General features: G+C 40.4%; 1 protein-coding gene across 1 annotated transcript in view; it reads left to right on the plus strand.

Moving 5' to 3' along the window:
- Pcdh15 (protocadherin related 15) overlaps positions 1–20,214 on the plus strand; it is an 844,567-nt gene that overhangs the window by 193,574 nt on the left and 630,779 nt on the right. The window contains exon 2 of the mRNA XM_055598939.1: positions 5,445–5,563. Within this exon, the coding sequence (XP_055454914.1) occupies positions 5,473–5,563 (91 nt within the window). The 5' untranslated portion in view covers positions 5,445–5,472. The remainder of the gene's footprint in view (positions 1–5,444; positions 5,564–20,214) is intronic.

Here is a 20,214-nt window from a genome sequence, read left to right on the forward strand (position 1 = left end):
TGTTGAGAAATCTCCAGCACATGAAAGCCAGGGAATGGTCAACATTACATTCGGTGCAAAACTAGGCAATTTCCCACTCTTATGTCATATTAACTGAGACATGACTGCTTCTTCCTTGGATGTTAATCAAATTTATGAAAAACCTGAGATTAACACATTCATATGTAATATATGTAAATAAAATAGGAACATTGACTGTATTTTGAATGTGATTATATAACACAGTTATACATATGTAACATAGTATATAATATATTTGATTATGTTAAAACATATATTAACACATGAGTGCATGAGAATATTTCTAAATGATCAGATTAGAGTGTGATTTATATATAAACATGCAGGAGAGGAGAAAAGTGAAGTAATGTAGAAAGAAGCATTTATGCAACTTTGTTTCCTAAATGTTATATTATAAAGAAAGTCATGATCCATCTGTTTATGCTTAAGACTGGAAATGGTTACCTGCAGCAATGAAGACAAACGCTGTTGTTCCCAATGGCATTAGAAGAAGACTCTCCAGTCAGTTTAGGAAATTCATATGAGGAGTGGTGAATGGGCACAGTAGAAGAATGCTTCTTGTTTTCATTTTGGTAGTTGAGGTGAAATCTCTGGGGGTGACCCTAACTGAGACTCCTAGCAGCTGGAGATATGGATTCTGAAGTCATCTCTTCCTGTAGCCAGGCAGGACTTCCAGTGGAGGAAGGAAGATTCCAACCCACCCATAAAACCTTTGACCCAAACTTTATCCTGCATACAAAAAATGTGGGATAAAGATGGAGCTGAGATTGAGGGAATGTCAAACCAATGAGCTGCCTGACCTGAGACACACCCATGGCAGAGTGCCAACCCCTGACACTATTATTGACACTCTGCTATGCTTGCAGACAGGAGACTAACATAACTGTCTTCTGAGAGGCTTCATCCAACAGCTGATGGAAACAGATGCAGAGACCCACAGCCAAATAATAGACTGAACTCAGAGAGTTTTGAGAAAGAGTTGGAGGAAGGATTGAGGGATTCAGAGGGGTCAAAGACAGTGTGGGACCCCTAATAATGGGAGTAGGGGCTGGCTACAATTCTGTTCCCTGTCTTTGTATCTCTTTCTCCTAGCTGGGCAACCTTCTCTGGCCTCAGTAGGAGAGGATGTGCTTCGTCCTGCTGTGACTGGAGGTGCCAGGATGGCACCCTCTCTTCTCAGCCTCCCTCTCTTCTCGGAAAAGGAGACAAGGAGAGACTAGGGCACCGGTATCAGGTTTTAATATGATTAAAGGAAAAAAGAAAGAAAGAAAGAAAGAAAGAAAGAAAGAAAGAAAGAAAGAAAGGAGGTTTGCTTTACCCTAGCATGTGGGTCACACCCTAGCGACATGGTCTGTTTATGCTGCTCTTTCTAGACTGGATTAGAGGTCGGAAATCCTGAGCATTTGGCTGACGAATTGCTCGGGCTCCCATTACATTGTAGGGGCTCACCTGCTTCCTCTTGAGAGTTGATGTAGGGTTGCCTGACAGTGCACTCTAGAGTCGGTGTCTCAAGAAAGCCTTGGTGCCTTTCATACTGGTAAGGAGCAATGGCTTAAAGAACAGTCAACATTTTCAAAAGTGTATTTGTTGGACACTGCGGCTGAATCTAGCTCCACTGCTGTTGTCCTTCCTACCACTCTGACCTGGAGGACAGCATGGGTTCCATGCTGAAAAAAAAAAAAAGTAGTAAGTAAAGAGACCCTATCTCTTGTCGTAAGACATGAGTAGATTGCGCTTGAACTGTAGACACCTTGCAAAGAGCCGCAGACTGGGCTGTTAGAGAGCTTCGCTCTTGTAGAATATTCTCCTTCAGTTGCCAATGCTTCATACAGCCTGATTTCATCTGTTAATGAGTAGTTAGGGGTAATGTGATTCTGTAATTTTTTTTTTTTAACAATGCTGGCTTTTTCATGTCATGTCACTTGTGACCTTTTAAACATCGTCTCTAATAATTATGTTTATGGAGTTTTATATTCATTTTACTAATAGGTACTACCCACGAAAATAGAAAAAAAAATACTCAGTTTTCACCTTTGATATTCATATCTGCTAAAAGAGCAAGTGGTTTCCAGTGTCCCCTTTATAAGATCATGCTAGGTGAATGAATTTTAAGAATATGGAATGGTAGAGTAATGCAAATACTTTCTTTTAATTCTGTAGGGAAATGCAATTGATGTAAAATCCAAAACTGATGTATTCTCTAGAGAATAATTATGTTAAGATATTTTAACCCTCAGGAAAAGATCAAACACCAGGCATGAAGCTTCTACCTCTTAATCTGTAAGACTGAAAACCTAATTGTGAGTGCTTCTATTCCCAGTATTCTGACAGAGTTTGAATATGAGTGCCAAAGTAAGTATTAACTGAACCAGAGGGTTAAACATGCTAATTAAATTACCTTCTTAATAGAGAATAGATTGAAGAATAGATTGAAGCTCACTGTATGCCTTTTCAACTCTGGGCACGCTTTGGATTTCCCAAGCATAGTAATATCTGGAGAGCGATCTGCTGCAAAGGGTTGTACGTGGAGGACTGGCACAAGTTTGCTAGACACGCAGCCCTGCTTTGAAGGTGATGTTTAAGCTGTCCTTCACTTGCTTGGCAACATGCTGAGTCCTTTGTTGGCAATTCCAAAGACCTCAGAGCTAGTAATAAAGTAGTGTCCAACTAAAACACCTGATGTCAGGTTTATAGGGTAGGTCATAGCCTTCTTCTAGGTCGCTGGATGCTGAACACATCAAAGGTAGTTTGGAGTTACAACAAATAAGAAAAATCAAACAAGGAATAATACAAGCACAGAGATGCCAAATTTTCCCCAGGCAGAAACATCCAGGCATTCTCCTAAGCTCCTCTCCTTCCAGACCAACAGCATTCCATCTTCTCTGTCCCATATACATGTTTTTTTTATTGTGATGTTTTCTGAAGTATAATAGATCCTGTAATAAGCCTGTACAGGGTCTCATATTGAAGAGTGATATTTCTGGAATCAGAATAGAACTGGTGGCTGGGATAATTTTAAAGTGGTGACCTGTAAGGTCGTATTCATCTTGAAAGCTTTAAGTGAAATAAAATAAAGTAATATTAACCTGAAGAACAACAAACTCAGAGATAACCAAGAAAGAGAAAAGTCACATGGGCAGACTCACAATCCATAAAGAAGACAACTGTGTCTTTCTGACCTAAAGGTGTTGTTTTTCTTATGAATATCATTGTAATATCTTCTCACTTACCAGTTCTGAATTTTTGTTTATTCCTTTAATGTTTTTCAGTCCTAGAGATGGAACCCAGGGCTTGGTCATGTTATATGAACGCTCAGCTGTTGAGGTCATGCCTAGCCCTCTTTTGTTTTTAATCATTACCATAGATTTTGCTTGTTTTCTTTGTAATGTTGTCTAGTTTGAAAAAGAAAGTATTAAAGATATTATCTTCCAACACCACAGGAAGGCTATAGAACACCAAGAAAAAGGCACAATGGATCCGGAGTTTGGTAGCCACTCAAGATTTGCGTGTCACTTGAAGCTAAGGCATGTTTTCCCCTCTGGGAAATTACCCAAGCTTCTCTGTGATGGAGTGACCATAACACTTGTATTCAAACTCCATGGACTTCTCATTCCTGTACCATCCTGCAAGGTGGGGTTTGTAGCAAAGATCTGGACTGAGCCTGGCCTTCCCTTCAGGGAGTGAGGAAGACAATAGTGACACATTTCAGAAGACACATGGAATAAACAGATGAGCCACACTTGGACAGGTCCAGATGTTGACTGCCAGAGGATCATAGCTGACATGATGGTTCTCATGCCAAGTGAGCTGCCATCCTGAACATGCACTTTTGTTTGCCTAACAGTTCAGAGCTTAGAGCAATTGTATATGAAATATATATATATATATATATATATATATATATATATATATATATATATATATATATATTGTTTCCATTTAATTTTGAACAAAGTGACAGTTCCTATTTAGTTTCTTCAGAGCTGTGTAGCTAGATGAAAGACTTGGATTAAAATAAAAGTCATTTTTCTTTTACCTCATTCCTCTATAGTACAGGCTAGAATTATATAAATGATCCAGGTAAAACAAAGTTCCTACTCCCTCTAAGAGAAAATAAAAAGATGAAAAGGAGTAGATTCCATATTAAAATGTCTCTGATCCAGTGTAGCATTCTGCAACCTATCAGAACATTCTGATGTCTCTTCATTAACCTATTTCAACAAGTTCTATGTGATACAGTATGGTAAAAATCAGTACTATAAGACATATGTAAATGAAATATGGACACTGTCTAGTTGCACAAAATCATATACCCTTGATTAAGTTTGTCCTGAAGAGAATTCTAGGCACAGTGAGCATTTCAAGACATCATGCATTATATCTCATCTGACCTGTGGGAAGCATCCATCAGTCATGAGTACCAAAAGACCATCCAGACTGTGTGTCATCACATGAGATCCTGGACTTGACAAGGCCGGCATACATTCCCCTTCCTGACAGGCTGAGCACCAGCCAGTGTCTTTAGACAAGCCTGCCCATGACCCTAGATAACCACAACCTTCCCAGTCTGGTTTCCCCCACAGAATGACTCACTGAGCAGCTCTGTTTTCTGTCCTTGGTAGTCGGAAACCTGTGAATCCAAGAAGATGAGTTCAAATTCCCACTTTGCCACAATCCATAGTCAGGTTTAGTTCATGTAATTTGGCGTAGATAATTTTCTCAATTCATAAGGAAATTTGACACACCATTCTTAAAAAAAAAAAAAAAAAAAAAAAACAGCTTTTTGGTATGTCAGCTGACTTCGGATTTCTCAAAAAAAATTTATTCATTTTCCTGCACACCTGCTGAAGCATTGGGAAATAAAACATTGGAATTAAACTGTACCTAAATGTGTAGAGAGACAATGTAATAAAAAAATGGTTCTTTTTTTTATTTTTCTGAGCACAATTAAGACATAACTACTATACCAGAAAAAACTTGGCCTTCTCACGATCGTTTTCCACACTTAATTCCTTACGGTTCATGTTCATTGACATTCTTATATAAAAATGTAATAACTGATAAGACATACATTAGAGAAAAGTATACTATAATGTTGAATCATGCCATGAAAAGCATATTTATTAAGATAGACTATTTAAAATTTCATTTAGCAAACGCAGTGTTCAAGTCAGCATGCTCTTGATGCTACCAGTGTGATAACTTCCCAACCATCTTGCTCGCCAATCAAGGGTACTTCTGTGCAAATTCCTGTCGGCAAAGGGGTCCAATGTGTTAGCCATGAGTGCCGCTCCATAGCGGATGGTTTGACGCAGGTAGTTAACCATGGGGTCGTTATGGCTTCTCTGTGCCCTGGCACTTTTGTTTCCCTCTAGCTGATAATGAACACACCAAACGTGCTTTCCTGCTTCCTGTTATTTCAGATCAGCCTTTGGTGAAATCTGACAGAAGATGTTCCCACAGTCAGCTCTCTGGAAGTGCTTACCACGGGGGATCCTCATTGCCTCCATCTTGGCGGTCAGCTGGGGCCAGTACGATGATGGTAAGTCTGCCTTTGCTCTGATCTCTGTAGTTTGAAGAGGCCTCCCTCCCAGCAATGGCTATCGATTTGTAGTTATTTTCAAAGGTTAGAAGCTCTTTGTAGGAACTTATGTGGACGGGCTTACAAAAGTGGTTGTAGATACATTTGATTCTATAAACGTGGCAGTGTGTAATAAGTCCAACCTAAAAATCTCCATTTGAATCCTTACTGAGGAAGGGCTAAACTGCTTTGAAAACTATTAAATTCTACTAATACCTTTGAATGAACACAAATAGTAGTCTCTAATAAAGCCAGCAATACGAGGCACAGCACAAGTCAAAAATCTGTAAAAGGGACAATAGGAAAAGCCAGAAGTGGTTTAAGGGCAACTGCCACCACTGTCCATTGCTTTACTAGATTCCTTGTGGTTTTGTTTGGGAAGAGAAAAATGTCAAAGTCTTGGTAATTGACTTCTTAAGTCATTCCAGAGAAGCAAATTAGTTTACTTAAAAAAAAAAAAATCACCTCAGTATCTTTCAGAAGATTCATTACATTAGGTCTGCAGGGACCTAAATGTGCTTGTGCTGGTTTTTGAGTATCAAAGTGATCTGCTTTAAATACCACACTGTGAGAATTAGGATATGCATGTGAAAATACGTATGTGTAGCATGTTCGTATATAATGCATGTATTTATCTATGTTATACCTACGCTCATGTGTGCTAGTGAAAAGAGGAAAAATGGTCAAATTTCCTCTTGGGGATTTTACTCCCTGAGTATGTGTTTCTTCCTATAACTTCCAGTTGCTTTGGCTCAATGTTTATTGAGCAGAGAGGAAACAGACACTCCATAGCAGCCTCTTCCCTCTTGACTCGTTATCTGGTCGTTCTCAGTAGTAACTAGGAGTGTGAAATTCTTTTGTACTCCACTTAGCTAAACTGACACGCCTGGAGATGAATGAGTTAGTTTGATATTCTCAAAAACGTGTTCAAGTTGTTCACACACTGCGTTACCCTTGGCCCTGAGTGTTTGCCGAGGTGAATATCTTTTGGGATTGCAGAACAATCTATAATATTTATTCATAAAATGAGAAGATTTGCCCTGAAGTGGTCCCGCTAATTAGCACCCTGTTTATGTCAAGCACATCTAAATTAAATGTTCACACTTTCCTTTTAATGGAAAATTTAAATACCCGAGCAAAAATAATGAATTTTTTAAAGTAGTAATAAGTAAACAGCTGCTTGGAATTTAAAAAATACAATTTAGGAGACATTTAAGTATATTGTAGGAACACATTTTAATTGCGCTCTCGGCAACAAATCAGTGTCCCCATATTTATTTCATAAGACATCCTATTCTTATTCATATTCAACAGTCACATTGAGCAGGCATTCGCAAAATATGCATTTTAGAAAGGTAATTCCTGTAATCAGATGAAGCCACCCATGTTTAAATCATAATGCTATCAGTGGATTTCACTCCTAAGCTCATCAGAGCTTTGCTCTTTCCTCAATGGACTTGTTCAGTCTCTACTCTAAGATTATGTAGCCACTGTTGATTATTGTGTGGTTCAATCCTTGAGGAGAATGGAACATTACACCTTTCTATTCTGGGCAATGGCAAGGCTAACCCTTAAAGGCTTCAGGTCAGCTGCCCTACTCAGCCCTCCCTCTCTCCCACCTCACAGCCTCCCCATTCACTCCTAGAGCTGAGTGAATTGACTTTAGGAAGAGTCACATGGTTTGTCATGGAAGAATGCGGGTCCTTGGGCTCTGCAGTAGTTTGACAGTGTTTTACAGAATGTATGCTGCTGTATTTGTGTCTCAGTGTTCCCTCAGTGTTTACGCTCCAGGAAAATTCTCATCCCTCACTGTGCTTCCAGCCAGGCTGTTCACGCCTTCGATTCCTCACTCAATTCAAGAATCTTTGACCCCTTTGGTTTTTCTGAGTTATATGTGACTAAAACAGGATCCCTTATCTTTTCCATGCAGAGTCGTGTATTACCTATGTATGACATCAGTAGTGAGGGAAAACACACAGAATCATTTCACTGACCATGTGATATGGGTACATAGAGGAAATGTTTATCCAGGAGTCTATGTGCAGATGTAAGGGCAAGGGTCAAGCAAGGCAACAGTGACATCGTAGAAGAATAAGAGAAAAAAATTAAATTCAAAGATTTCTTTTGCCCTTTATTATTGGGTTGTCAAATGAAGACATTACAATAGCTGACTGTAGATTTATATGCAGGAAGAGCTTCAGATAAGGTTGAAGGAGAACAATTTCTCAACTTTTATTAATTAATTTATTATTAATTTATCAACAGACAGGTAAGTAAGTAAGTAAGTAAGTAAGTAAATAAATAAATAAATAAATAAATAAATAAATAAATAAATAAAAGATGATAAATTTTCTCTAGAGTCTCCAGAATAAATTATCTTCAGCTGGCAGGATCACGCCCATGCCAGAGCACTCATGAGGCAACAGTCAGAAGCAACCCTACATTCCACACCTGGGATTAAGACAAAAACACATTTACATAACATAACTGGGTTTTTTTTAAGACACCAAAATCTCACTAAGGAACAAAACTTAATTGTAACCTTACTTGTCTTGGAATCATCCAAGACTCGGGTATCACATGCTAGTCTGACCCTTCTTAGCTAGCTCTCATTCAGCCAGTGTGTATATCTTACCACCACTTTACAAATTCTCTTAAGCTCTACAATTCGGTTTTTCTCACAACTCTAGTGAAACTTCATTTCCTAAAACTTTCAGTGGCTCCCATGTCGGACAAATTCTGTAATTCTCTAGCATTTCAGTAAGTAGGGTTATTGATCCACTGTACTGATGACTTTATTGCCCTCAGGGTTCTTTGCATTGACCCTTCCTGAGTATCTGCTATTAGCTTTCTGTGGCATCTTTTCCTAAACACTCTACCTGTACCTTCTCTCCTCTCCAATTTGGAGAGCATCCCATTTTGTTTATAATTCTCTAAATAGTCCTATATCATAATCAATAACTCAGATATCTTACTATTGAATAAGGTCCTGTCCTTGGCCATTATCTTCTCCTCTTTTACTTCCCTTACTCTGTGGATCTGCTACATATGCATTCAACTGTTCTCTGCTCTGCCTGAGAGAGGCTCTACAAGAACTCATATTTAGTTAACATTTGCCTGAGTGTCATACTCTGGGAAACAAAGGAGTGCACTTCATCAAGTCTAGGAGAATAAGCACGAATGACATGTGATTTAGATACTAATAGAAGTTGGAATGGTATATATGTGTGTGTATGTGTGTGTGTTTATATGTGTGTGCATATGTTGTTAGTCCTAGGAGAGCAATAGGTGTGCCACTGTCTAAAACATTTTTTAATTCACACTGTTAATCAAGATTCTTAGTGGTAGATTGAAAAAGAAAGCAGATTTTGCCACCTTCCCGTGAAGTTACAGCCTTGATACAGGACGGAGGGAGAACTGACAAACAAAAGGCCACCAATGTTGCAGACAGTGGCTTACACAGTAGACAGTTATTTCATTTTTTTTCCCAGTTGTGGAGAGCAGAATTATATACAGTCAGCATGCGGCATGGTTGGCTTTCTCTGAGGACTCCCCTCTTTGGCTTGCAGTAAGCCACCTTCTTCTACCTTTTCTACTGCCCATCCCTGAATGTTACTATCTCTCTGTGTGTGTCTGTATCTCTCTGTTATAATATAGTTGTAAGAATAGCTGTGAAGTGGGCTTAAGCTCCACTGTGAGAGTCTCTTCAAAGACTCGGCATCCTGGGAACAGAATTCATTTTCATGTGTGATGGCTAGTTCTAATTGTCAAATTGACACATGTGGAAAAGACTCCCAATAAGGATTTGTTCAGGCTGAGGTATCCTAGGGCCACATCCATGGGGAATGTCTTGATTGTATTACTTTATATATGAAGACCCAGCCTTAAAATGAGGGCAGCCATTTCCTGGTTTTAGGTCCTAGATTGATGTCTTCTATGTATATTTGTTTATTTTTGTGTATGTATATGTGTGTATATGTAAAAGAAAAGTTAGCTAAGCTGTAGACATGTGTGCATTCCTTCTTCCTCTGTTCTTCTGTTCTTGATTATGGATGTAAGGAGGTGATACAAATAGCTCATTCAATCCTGATTTCTTGACATCCTGGCAATGATAGACTCTAAACAGAAATTGTTAGCTAAAGTAAACCCATTGGCGCTTTGTTTGGTTTTTGTCAGGGTATTTCATTAAGGCAATAGAACAGAAACTGGGACCCAGTACAATGAGGTAGAAGTGCATTTGAGTAGGTTTTAGTTAGGGAGTCTTGGGCCACATCCCCTTAAAAATAGGAGAGAGCTGTTAAAGTTGTCTATGCCCCAAGGCACTGAGAAATTACTGTTATTTGGATACAAAATCTGGGACTCCAGTTAGGGCATGATCACCGATGAAAAAGCCTGGAAGACAGAACATGTGAACCCTCTCAGAAAAGAGAAGAGAAATAGAGGTCCTGAGGGAAGTAGGTGTGAGGAAGAGAAAGGGACCTTTCTTTGCTTTAGGGCACATTGATGGAAGAGGATGATGAAGGGCTCCCTCAAGCAAAATGCTCAGGAATTACTCTTCCATTTTTCTCCCAACATTCACTCCCCCTTCCCAGGAATTCTGGCTCCTAGGTCCTTTGGTGGTTGTCTCATTTGGGCTTGAAATGAGTATGGGATGTCCATTGCTGGCTATTTAAATCGTGTACCCCTCATCATATCTGTTGTTCAGTGTGCTCCTTTGGAATAAATAAATAAATAAACAAAATCAGAACCTTTGTTATATATCCTGTAATAAGCAGTGTGCTTAGTAAATATTCAGTTTTTCTCTGAAAAACTATTGAAGCATCGAGCTGTTTGCAAGGATGTTAGACTATCAGTGGGTAGTAAATAAACTGGGAGCAGGAATAATCCAGTGCCCTCGCCATAGTACACAACGGCCTTTTGCAGTCCTCAAATCTCTCCCACAGTAGCAACTAAGAAGGCCACACATCGTAGTTAGATATAGTTTCAGCTGGCGATTCAGTCTGCCTGATAGTAAGTGGTTCACTAGTCAAAGGTTCCCTCCTTTCTCCACTTACTGATATAGACCTGTCTTACATGATGATGTTCTTAGGAAGATGTGCTTATGTGAGCGGAGATGACTCAAAAGCAGCAGTATCACTGCTCAAGCCTAGACAACTATTCACAAAAGCTGGAACCCTGGCGCTTGCCATGTGGCTTGTTGGCAAGCCACAGAGAATCTCTTCCAGGTAGTTCTGCTGCTCTCTGCCACATCAGGCAACATGGCTCATCTGAGCCCCCTCAGTAGTCCTTGTGGCTTATATAATCTTGGAGAAGGAGGGTCTTAGAAGACCTCATCCATTTTAGGAATTACCAGAAGCTTTGAAGCTGTTTCCTTCCTGAGTCTCACTATGCCTCCATCTTCATGAGCATCCCAGAATGGAGTGTTTTACTTCCTTCTACCACAGTGGTTCTCAACCTTCCTAATGCTATGACTCTTTCCTATAATTTCTCAGGGTGTGGTGATCCCAACCAATAAGTTATTTTTGTTGCTACTTTATAACTGTAACTTTGCTAGCGTTATAAATCAGAATGTAAATATCTGATATGCAGAATATCTGATTTGCAACCCCCATGAAAGGGTCATTAGTCCTCCAAAGGGGTCACAACCAATGGGATGAAAACCACTGCTCTAGAGCCTCTTGAGCTTGAAGCACCATCATTCCTTCAGGTAGGAAGAATTTGCTATGCTGTATCATGAGAAAGAAATAAAGGTTGTGCAACTGACTTAAATTGAGACCATAGCTCAGCTGCTCAGGGTGATCCAATTTCTTTTCTTATCCTAGCTAGCACCTTTCTCTCTCTCTCTCTCTCTCTCTCTCTCTCTCTCTCTCTCTCTCTTTCTCTCTTGTGTGGTTACAAAAAGGATTATGGGAAAGGTGAGAGAGAGACAGTGGGAAATCTTAGAAGAGACAGGAGAATACACAGTAGTGTGGGAGACAGACAAGGAATTAGAGGGACAGACAGAGGAGGAGGAAGAGAGCACCAGCACCCATTTTTTATTTTTAATATTCATTTTTTATTAATTATTCATTACAATTTAGTCACTTTGTATCCCAGCTGTGGCCTCCTCCCTTATCTGCTCCCAACCTCTCCCTCCTTCCTGCTTCTCATCCTATGCTCCTCTACTAGTCCACTGATAGGGAGATCCTCCTCCCCTTCTATCTGACCCCAGCCCATCAGGTCTCATCAGAACTGCTGCATTGTCTTCCTTTGTGGCCTGGCAAGGCTGCACCTGCCAGAGAGAGGTGATCAGAGAACCAGCCACTGAGTTCCTGTCAGAGACATCCCCTGTTCCCCTTACTAGGGACTCAATTGGAGCCTGAGCCAGGGTTTTAGGTTCTCTCCATGCATAGTCTTTGGTTGGGGTATCAGTATCTGCAGGGTCCCCTGGACTCAGTTTTATTGGCTCTGCTGGTCTGCTTTTGGAGTTCCTGTGCCCTCCAGGCCTTTCTATCTCCCATTTCTTTCATAAAATTTCATGTATTCTGCCCAAAGTTTGGCTATGAGTCTCAGCCTCTACTTCAATTCCTTGATCAATAGAGTCTTTCAGAGGCCCTCTGTGGTAGGCTCCTGTACTATTCCCTGTCTTCTCCTGCTTCCAATGTCTTTTGCATTTTCCCTTCTGAATCTGGATTGAGCATCTTTTCTAGAGTCTTCCTTGTTGTTTAGCTTCTTTAGGTGTACTCATTTTAGTATGTTTATCCTATAGTATATGGCTAATATCCACTTATGAGTGAGTATATACCCCGTGTGTCTTTCTGCTTCTGGGTTACCTCAATCAGGATGATTTTTCTAGTTCTCATTATTTGCCTGAAAATTTCATGATTTCCTTATTTTTTATTGCTGAGTAATATTCCATTGTGTAGATGTAACACAATTTCTGTATGCATTCCTCTGTTGAGGGACATCTGGGTTGTTTCCAGATTCTGGCTATTACAAGTAAAGCTGCTACAAACATGGTTGAGCAAATGTCCTTGCTGTATAGTTGAACATAATTTGGATATGTGCCTAGGAGTGACATAGCTGGATCTTGAGGTAGCACTATTCCTAATTATCTGAGAAAGCTCCAGACTGATTTCCAAAGTGGTTGTACAAGTTTCTATTTTTTTTTTATTTACTTTACAGCCTGATTGTAGTCCCCTCCTTCCTCTCCTCCTGGGTCTCACCCTCCTTTTCGCTTTCCTCTATCCCCCCTTCCCTACTCCTCAGAAAAGGAGAGTGGCACCACCACCACCAACCCAGCACTTCAAGCATCAGGGCTGAGCACCTCCTTTTCCACTGAGGCCGGGCAAGGCAGCCCCGCCAGAAGGACCTGCTCAAAGAACAGGCAGCAGAGTCCATTTCGGAGACAGCCCCTGCAACTCTTGCCAGGAGACCCACACGAAGACCAAGCTGTGCATTGGCTATATATGTGCAGGGGCCGAGGTCCAGTCCAGCTTTCTGCCTCGTAATACCACTTTTCAAAATTTTTCAACATATACCAAATGGTTCTCCTGCCACTGTTCTTCATTTACTATTACGTCAAATATTTGCCTTCTTTCTCTGAATTTTCTTTCAATTAAAAAAAACCATATTCTTCTCTCGTTTATTATACCCCAACCACGGTTTCCCCTTCCAGCATGCCCCTCCACTCTTCCTCTGTTTTCCTTCAGGAAAGGGCCGGCCTCCCGAGGATAACAACCAAACATGACATAGCAAGATGCAACAAGACTGATAGTTTTAAAACCACACTGCTTTTCTCTTTTGCTAGTGGCCAGCTCATCGCTCTTTATCTCCCTGCTTCCCTTCTCCTGTCCCTGCCTCCTCACGCTCCATTACTCTATCTCTTTATTCCTCTTCTTCGTTTATCTGCCTGTTATTTCCTTTCCCTCAGTTCAGTCACTCTATCTCCATGATAGCCCTTTCCATTCTTTTACATCTCATATATTTGTAGTGCTCAGCTTTTGCAATGTGCTACGTAAGCAGTATTCTCGTTTTTCTGGAACATGTCGTTTTTAAGCTTTTCACTAATGTTCTGAAAACCATGCAAATCATGTCATATTTAAGTGAAAATAGCACACGCAAAAATAGTAACTAGTTATTTTATATGTACTAGCTAAATGCTGCTTGATGTCTTATTTATTATAACCATGACTTGGCACTATTTCACTACTAGTTCACTTCCACACCAGTAAACAATCGACTCACAGAAACTCTCATTCGCTTTTCCTGTGTCTTATAAGTAGTTAGGCCTCAAACAGGGATTGAATCTGTTGTCTCAGCTCCACCGGGAAAAATCACACACCAAAACTATTGTATCATGATGAATTGTACTTAACACCTGTATTGGTTACTTTAATGTTGCTGTGATAAAGTGGCCTGACAAGAAGTAGCTTAGAGGAGAAAGGCTTTATTTTAGTTCCCATCTCCAGAGGGCTTGACTCCCCCATGATAAGGGAGGCTTGACAATAATCAGGCTTGGAAGTAGAAGCAGGAAGCTGCGTGATAACATTTCATAATCATGCAGCCAAAGGAATGGGATATGCTGGGAATCCCCCCCCCACACACACACACACTACCTATTCTCAGTAAATGCTCACTCTAGCAAAGCCTCACCTTCTAAAGACTCCATTACTGCTCAAAACAGGGCCACCCACTGGGGATCAAAACAATTGAATTAATGAACACATGGAGGCCATTCCTCATTCAAACCACCATAACATTTGATACTAATTGATCATTACCCTTCAATGCTGTCATTGATGACATACATAGAAAATTAATCTGTCTCTCTCTCTCTCTGTCTTTAGATTGTAGCGTGTTTGTTTTGGTATTTCAGTTGGAAAACCATGAAGAGAAAATTATCCTTTTTACTTTTCTTCCTTTTACTGATTGACACAATAGTCTAATTGGCAGATAGCAATATGCCTCATGTGAAAAGCAGATTGAGAAATTAAATACCTCTTTCAACAAAAAGGGGTAAATCTATGGGTTTTTAGCAGAGTTACTGTAGATCAAACAGTCATAAAACATAATTAGTGAGAGTTTAATTATTGTAACATTATTTAAACGTGAAATGTTGACAAATCAGTCAGTAAACACACTTGGATTGCTATGTTACCCATAGTGTATTGTGGGTACATACTGTATGTATCCATTTGGGAGAATGGTTTAGGTGACTATGTCTAGCACACATATGGGTCTTTTGTTTTATTTTGAGATTCGGGTTATATTTCCCTCATGATGATGGGCATTTAGAGAAGTCTTTATAGGAAACTTAAAGCAGGAGTCAATTCTTTCCACAGATTTGTTTCCTGTCCCCATGCTTTTCTCTGACCTTGGCCACTGTTTGTGGTGTCTGTTCCTAATGTAATGAGTCATACTGTACTACTGGTCTCTGCAGTCAGTTACCAAGTTCGTGATGCTGAGCCTTCCTCCTTGCTGCTTCTGAGGGCAGAAGGTCAGATGCTCCGTGAAGATGGCAAGCAGTGTGACTGTCTTTATAGCATTATCGAAATACTGATGAAAGCTTCCAGCCTAGACTTGAAACATCTCTAACATCATCATCAGTGTTTTAAATTTTGCTTCCCAGGTCTGCTGGGTACCCACAATGCAATTCTGATCCTTCAATCTGAGAGCATAACATTGGACACATGTTAGTAAAACATTTGCCTCATCTTCACTCAAGTCCAGAAAGCATTTCTGTTTATTATGTACATAGCTCCTTTCTAATATATGATGTTAACATATTTGGGGTTGTTTTATAATCCAAACACCTTAGAACTCTCATTCTGCCCACCCATTGTGTATTAATATAACACACATAGTGTGTATAATTATATAACATTTAATTTTTGGACAAGGTTCTGTAAATGTTTTAAGTGGCCATTTGGAGTTAAGCCCTTTTATAGATGCTAAAGATATAGCAGACAACAAAAGATCTCTCTCTCTCTCTGTCGCACACACACACACACACATACACACACACACGACACCCTTAGGATATTTGCTTTATACTGGAATAAGACACAAACTACCTGTCATAAAAAAGGTACCATTTGCTAGTATCTGAAGATTACATTAAAAGCAAGGCAGGTTAAATCATAAGGGGGTTGGAGCAGAAAGTAATTAATGTGACCGTTCCTTATAAGCAAAACTTGGAAGAGAGCCCACAGGTTCCTGCTGATCCTGTGTTGAGGGTGGAGGAAGCAAGTAGGTGAAGGTCCTGGAGGTTGGAGCATGCTCAGCATGTGTAAGGAACACAGGGGCAAGTGCATTGTCCTGCCTGGAATAGTGATGTGAGAAGCCAGACCGGAAGGGTGAGGAGGGGAGTCAGAGCCAGTTGGTGCCTTATGAAGGGCCCTGTGCTCTCAGCTGAGGAGAAAGGAAGCTCTGGGGGTGTTGCAACCGGATGAATTAAGCATTTTCCCTCTTGCTGTAACCAAGTGCTCTTCTTGAGAATCACTTATCAAGACCAGGGTGGACAAGGAGAAATTTATTAAAATCTTCTAGGCAAAAATAAATAAGTAAATAAGTAAGTAAGTAACTAATAAATAAATAAATAAATAGATAGATAGATAAATAGATAGATAAATAAATAAATAAAGGCTGCCCAGGTGACGTGTGACATAGTTGAAAAAAAAATGGTTGACAGTGGAACATCCAAGCAAATCTAGCATGATTACTAGTGTGTTGGATATGAAAGCATTTCTGGAACGAAACGCATCCTATGTTCAGATGTTGCCACTCTGTATCATGAACACGCTAGTGCTACTCAATCCGTGCGTCTGCTACCATGCTGGCTCACACAGAACCCATCAGCTTCTGAGTCTAAAGCCTCATCACAGGGATCTATAGGAATTATGAAAAGGGTATGAGCCTCTCCACACCTCTTTCAAAGCATTGGTTGTTGTCCTGTGAGTGGGAAAAGGCTGGAAATTAAAGGGTGGCATTGGTGCTCCATGTCTGGACATGTGTGAGAGACCCCTATAGGTGCTTCTCATTGCAGAAAGGACTTTAGGGTCTTTTAGGGTGAGATGCTTATGTGTTATCAGTAAAGGGCATGAAGAATGGTGAGTAAAACCAGTGTGTTGCAAATTCATGTCAAAATTAAAAAGGAAGACTGGTCTTTGGCTTGCATATTATGGTCTCTGATTTTGTGTTTTTCATAGTGTGTGTGTGTATGTGTCTTGTGCTTTTTCTTTTTTCCTGTTCTGTTTTATTTCTCCTTTTCCCTTTGCCTGTTTGTTTTCTAACGAGAGAGACAAAGAAGGCATGGAGCTGTGGTGGAGGTCGGCCTGAGGCGTGTCAGTGGCCCTCAAGATCTGGTTACCCCATTCCTTGTTTGTAAACCTGCCTTAGACATACATACCTGATTGGTTGATTAAACAGCCTATTACCTGGGCAAGGCAGATTTGGATAGGTGTGCCTACAGTTCCATGGCTTTTGTGTTCAAGATAGAATCCTGGGAGACAGATGGGCAGGAAGAGAGGAAGAAGGAGGATGTCATGATGTGTAGGCTTGCAGAAGAAACCACTTGGGGCCAGGAAGTAGGACTCCAATTGAATGAAAAGGCCCAGATGAAGAATAATATCAATTATTTATAAGATTATGGATGGAGGACAGGATGGATAAGGAGGATGGCGTTAGATGCAGGCTGGGAGGTGGATGGTGAAGTGATTCAGACAGTGTAGGTAGAAACATCTACCCATCCCAATTTTAATAGGGCAATTACAAAATCTAAACAGGTGCCTGCATCTTATTATTTGTGACATCGAGTTAGATAATACTGCTGTGATAATCATAGGGCAAGTAATAATAAACAGTATGTAGCCCAACATTCTTTTTTAAATTTCCTATGACAGAAATGGGTGGATGAGGGAGGTGAAGAGGATCCAGAAGGAGTTAGGGGAGTAAAAACCATGATCAGAATTGTATGCAAAAGAATAAAAAATAATTAAAAAAAAGTGTTCTACGTTATCTCCATGCCTGGTACTTGGTTGGAGTATGAGAACCTCTACATAGATGTAGCCCATGGCAGTTTAGTGTCTAAGTGGGTTACATAGTAATGGGAAGAGGGACTGCCTCTGACATAATCTGATTGGCCTGCTCTTTGATCACCTCCCCCTGAGGGGGGAGCAGCCTTACCAGGCCACAGTAGAGGACAATGCAGCCACTCCTGATGTGATCTGATAGACTAAGATCAGAAGAAAGGAGAGGAGGGCCTCCCCTATTAGTGGACTTGGGGAGGGGCATGCGTGAAGAAGGGAGAGGAAAGGTGGGGTTCGGAGGGAGGGGTTTATGGGGGGATACAAAATGAATAAAGTGTAATTAATAAAATAAAATTTTAAAATAGTGTTTTAAGTTAGAGAAACAAATTGTTGAATTGATATGAAAGAGGGGAATCAAAGGAACACCGTTTAGCATAAAAATAGTTCTAATCAGATAAACTGTGTAGAAACACCAATTAAAGTGCTGGAGGGGGAAGCTCATCGGTTAAGAATGCCTGTTGGTCTTGCTCAGACCAAGGTCCTGTCCTAGCACACACATGGTGGCTCAGAACCCTTTCTCAACTCAGTTCCAACGAATCCTCTCCCCATTCTGACTTCTGTGAACACAACGCATCCATGTGGTACAGGCAAGTCAAACACCCTTACACGTTGGAACAGATTTAAAGTCTATGACAGATGCCAGGGCACTTGCTTAGCAGAGAATAAAGGTTATATTTTCAGGGACACGTGCGGCATTCATTATTTAAGATGTATAGGTGCACACGGCTTCTAAAAGTGTCTGGAAAGCTCAAATGGCATGCTAGCCTCTGAGAATCTCAAAAACAGATGTTTTTTTACAATAGCAGACACATCAAGTTTTTCAACACGTATGCTGATATATTGACAAGTTATACCAACCAAGCGTTTTCCATTGTCAAATTCAGTTACATACAAGTAGCGGGCGGGAAAGCAGCCTTTACAGCCCTCTTCAAGTGCACTCCAGGCGAAGGTTCTTTCCACATCTGAGATTTGGAAACCACTTCAAACAGGATTAATATCCAGCGTTGCTGAAAAGATGCTTCTCAGTGAAAAGAAAGAGCGTATCACAGCGAGCGCCCCCAACAAGCCACCATGTACCCCTCTTCATTTCCTGAGGTGTGTGTGTGGGGGGGGGTATTTTCAAGGAATATACTTAGCTCGGGGCACTTGACTAGAGACATGATTTCACACAAAATACGTCTGAGGACAGGTATTGCTAATACAGCTTTGGGTGTTTTGTTTACCTTCCATATCATTTGTTTCAAGCAGTTAGAAGTAAAATAAATGAACACTGTCAGGCCCACGCTGGCCCACTGTGTGTCAGGCAGTGAATTAGATTTTTTTCCTGTCAATTCGCAGTTTTGATTACATCATTTTTCTGTCATTTATTACACCCTTGCTAATGCATAGGGAATATGTGGCTGCTCTATTATCATTTGGTCATTTCTCTATTTCTTAAATTGTGTATCTATTTAATACTTTCATATGGTCCCTTTTACATTCTAGGTGCTTTGTGGGGAGCATTAATGCTATGAAAAGGAAGCATTCGTAAGATAATATTTATTTATATACTTATCAAGTCATTTATGTGTTATTAAGGCCAAGGTTTGTCTCTATAGTACAGACTGAACTCAAACTCCAGGCAGTGCTGGTTAAAAGTTCCCAAATGTTGAAATAAAAGACACGAGGCATCCTAACTGGTTCTGTCCAGGTTTACTGAGGTATTTTATGATATGATTTGTACAATAATAAATAAAAAAGCATGATCAAACATTTCACTTAGTGGTAAAATAGGAAAAAGGGTAGATTTTACTGTTTACATCCAACAGTGAGTTTCTGTCATGGATCTGTTCCATGTTCGCCTCACACAGTATTTCATCTGACAGTAATAACACTGGCACTTAAACATCATACTCTCTTCATTTCTCATAATCATTAAAAGACATGTTCACTTGGTTTAGGATGGAGTTAATGGGCAAAGAATGTGTTCTGCACACACATGGCTTTCTCTGTATGTTATTTCTTTAAAGATATAAGATTCCGTTGCTCTTCTTATGGAGCTACTGTCCACTGTGGATCCTTCTATTCCCCTACTCTTTCCTATGGCTCTCTGAGCTCTGATGCACCACCCTAGGACCATGCATGAAGACAACCTACACCCCCTGCTCAGATGTAGCCAATAGATAGCTCAGTCTCCATTTGGGTTTCCCTAGTAAGGGGAACAGGGGCTGTCTCTGACATGGACTCTGTTGCCCATTCTTTGCTCACTTCCCCATGGTGGGGGGGTTATTGTCAGGCCTCAGAGGAAGAGGATGAAAGCAGTCCTAATGACACATGATAGGCTGGGGTCAGAAGGTAGGGGAGGAGGGCTCCCCCTTTCTGAGAAACAGGGAAGGAGAATGGAGGGAACGGAGGGGGAGGGAAAGACGGGTCTGGGAGGAAATGAGGCAGGAGCTACAATTGAGATGTGAAGTGAATACATTTTAAAAATAAATTAAAATTTAAAAATACAAGCTTCGGGAAATAGTAAGAGCTGGAGGGGATAGGAACTCCACAAGGAGAGCA

This window comes from Psammomys obesus, unplaced genomic scaffold, assembly GCF_907164565.1.
Source record: "Psammomys obesus unplaced genomic scaffold, mPsaObe1.curated_primary_1811, whole genome shotgun sequence".
NCBI lineage: Eukaryota > Metazoa > Chordata > Mammalia > Rodentia > Muridae > Psammomys > Psammomys obesus.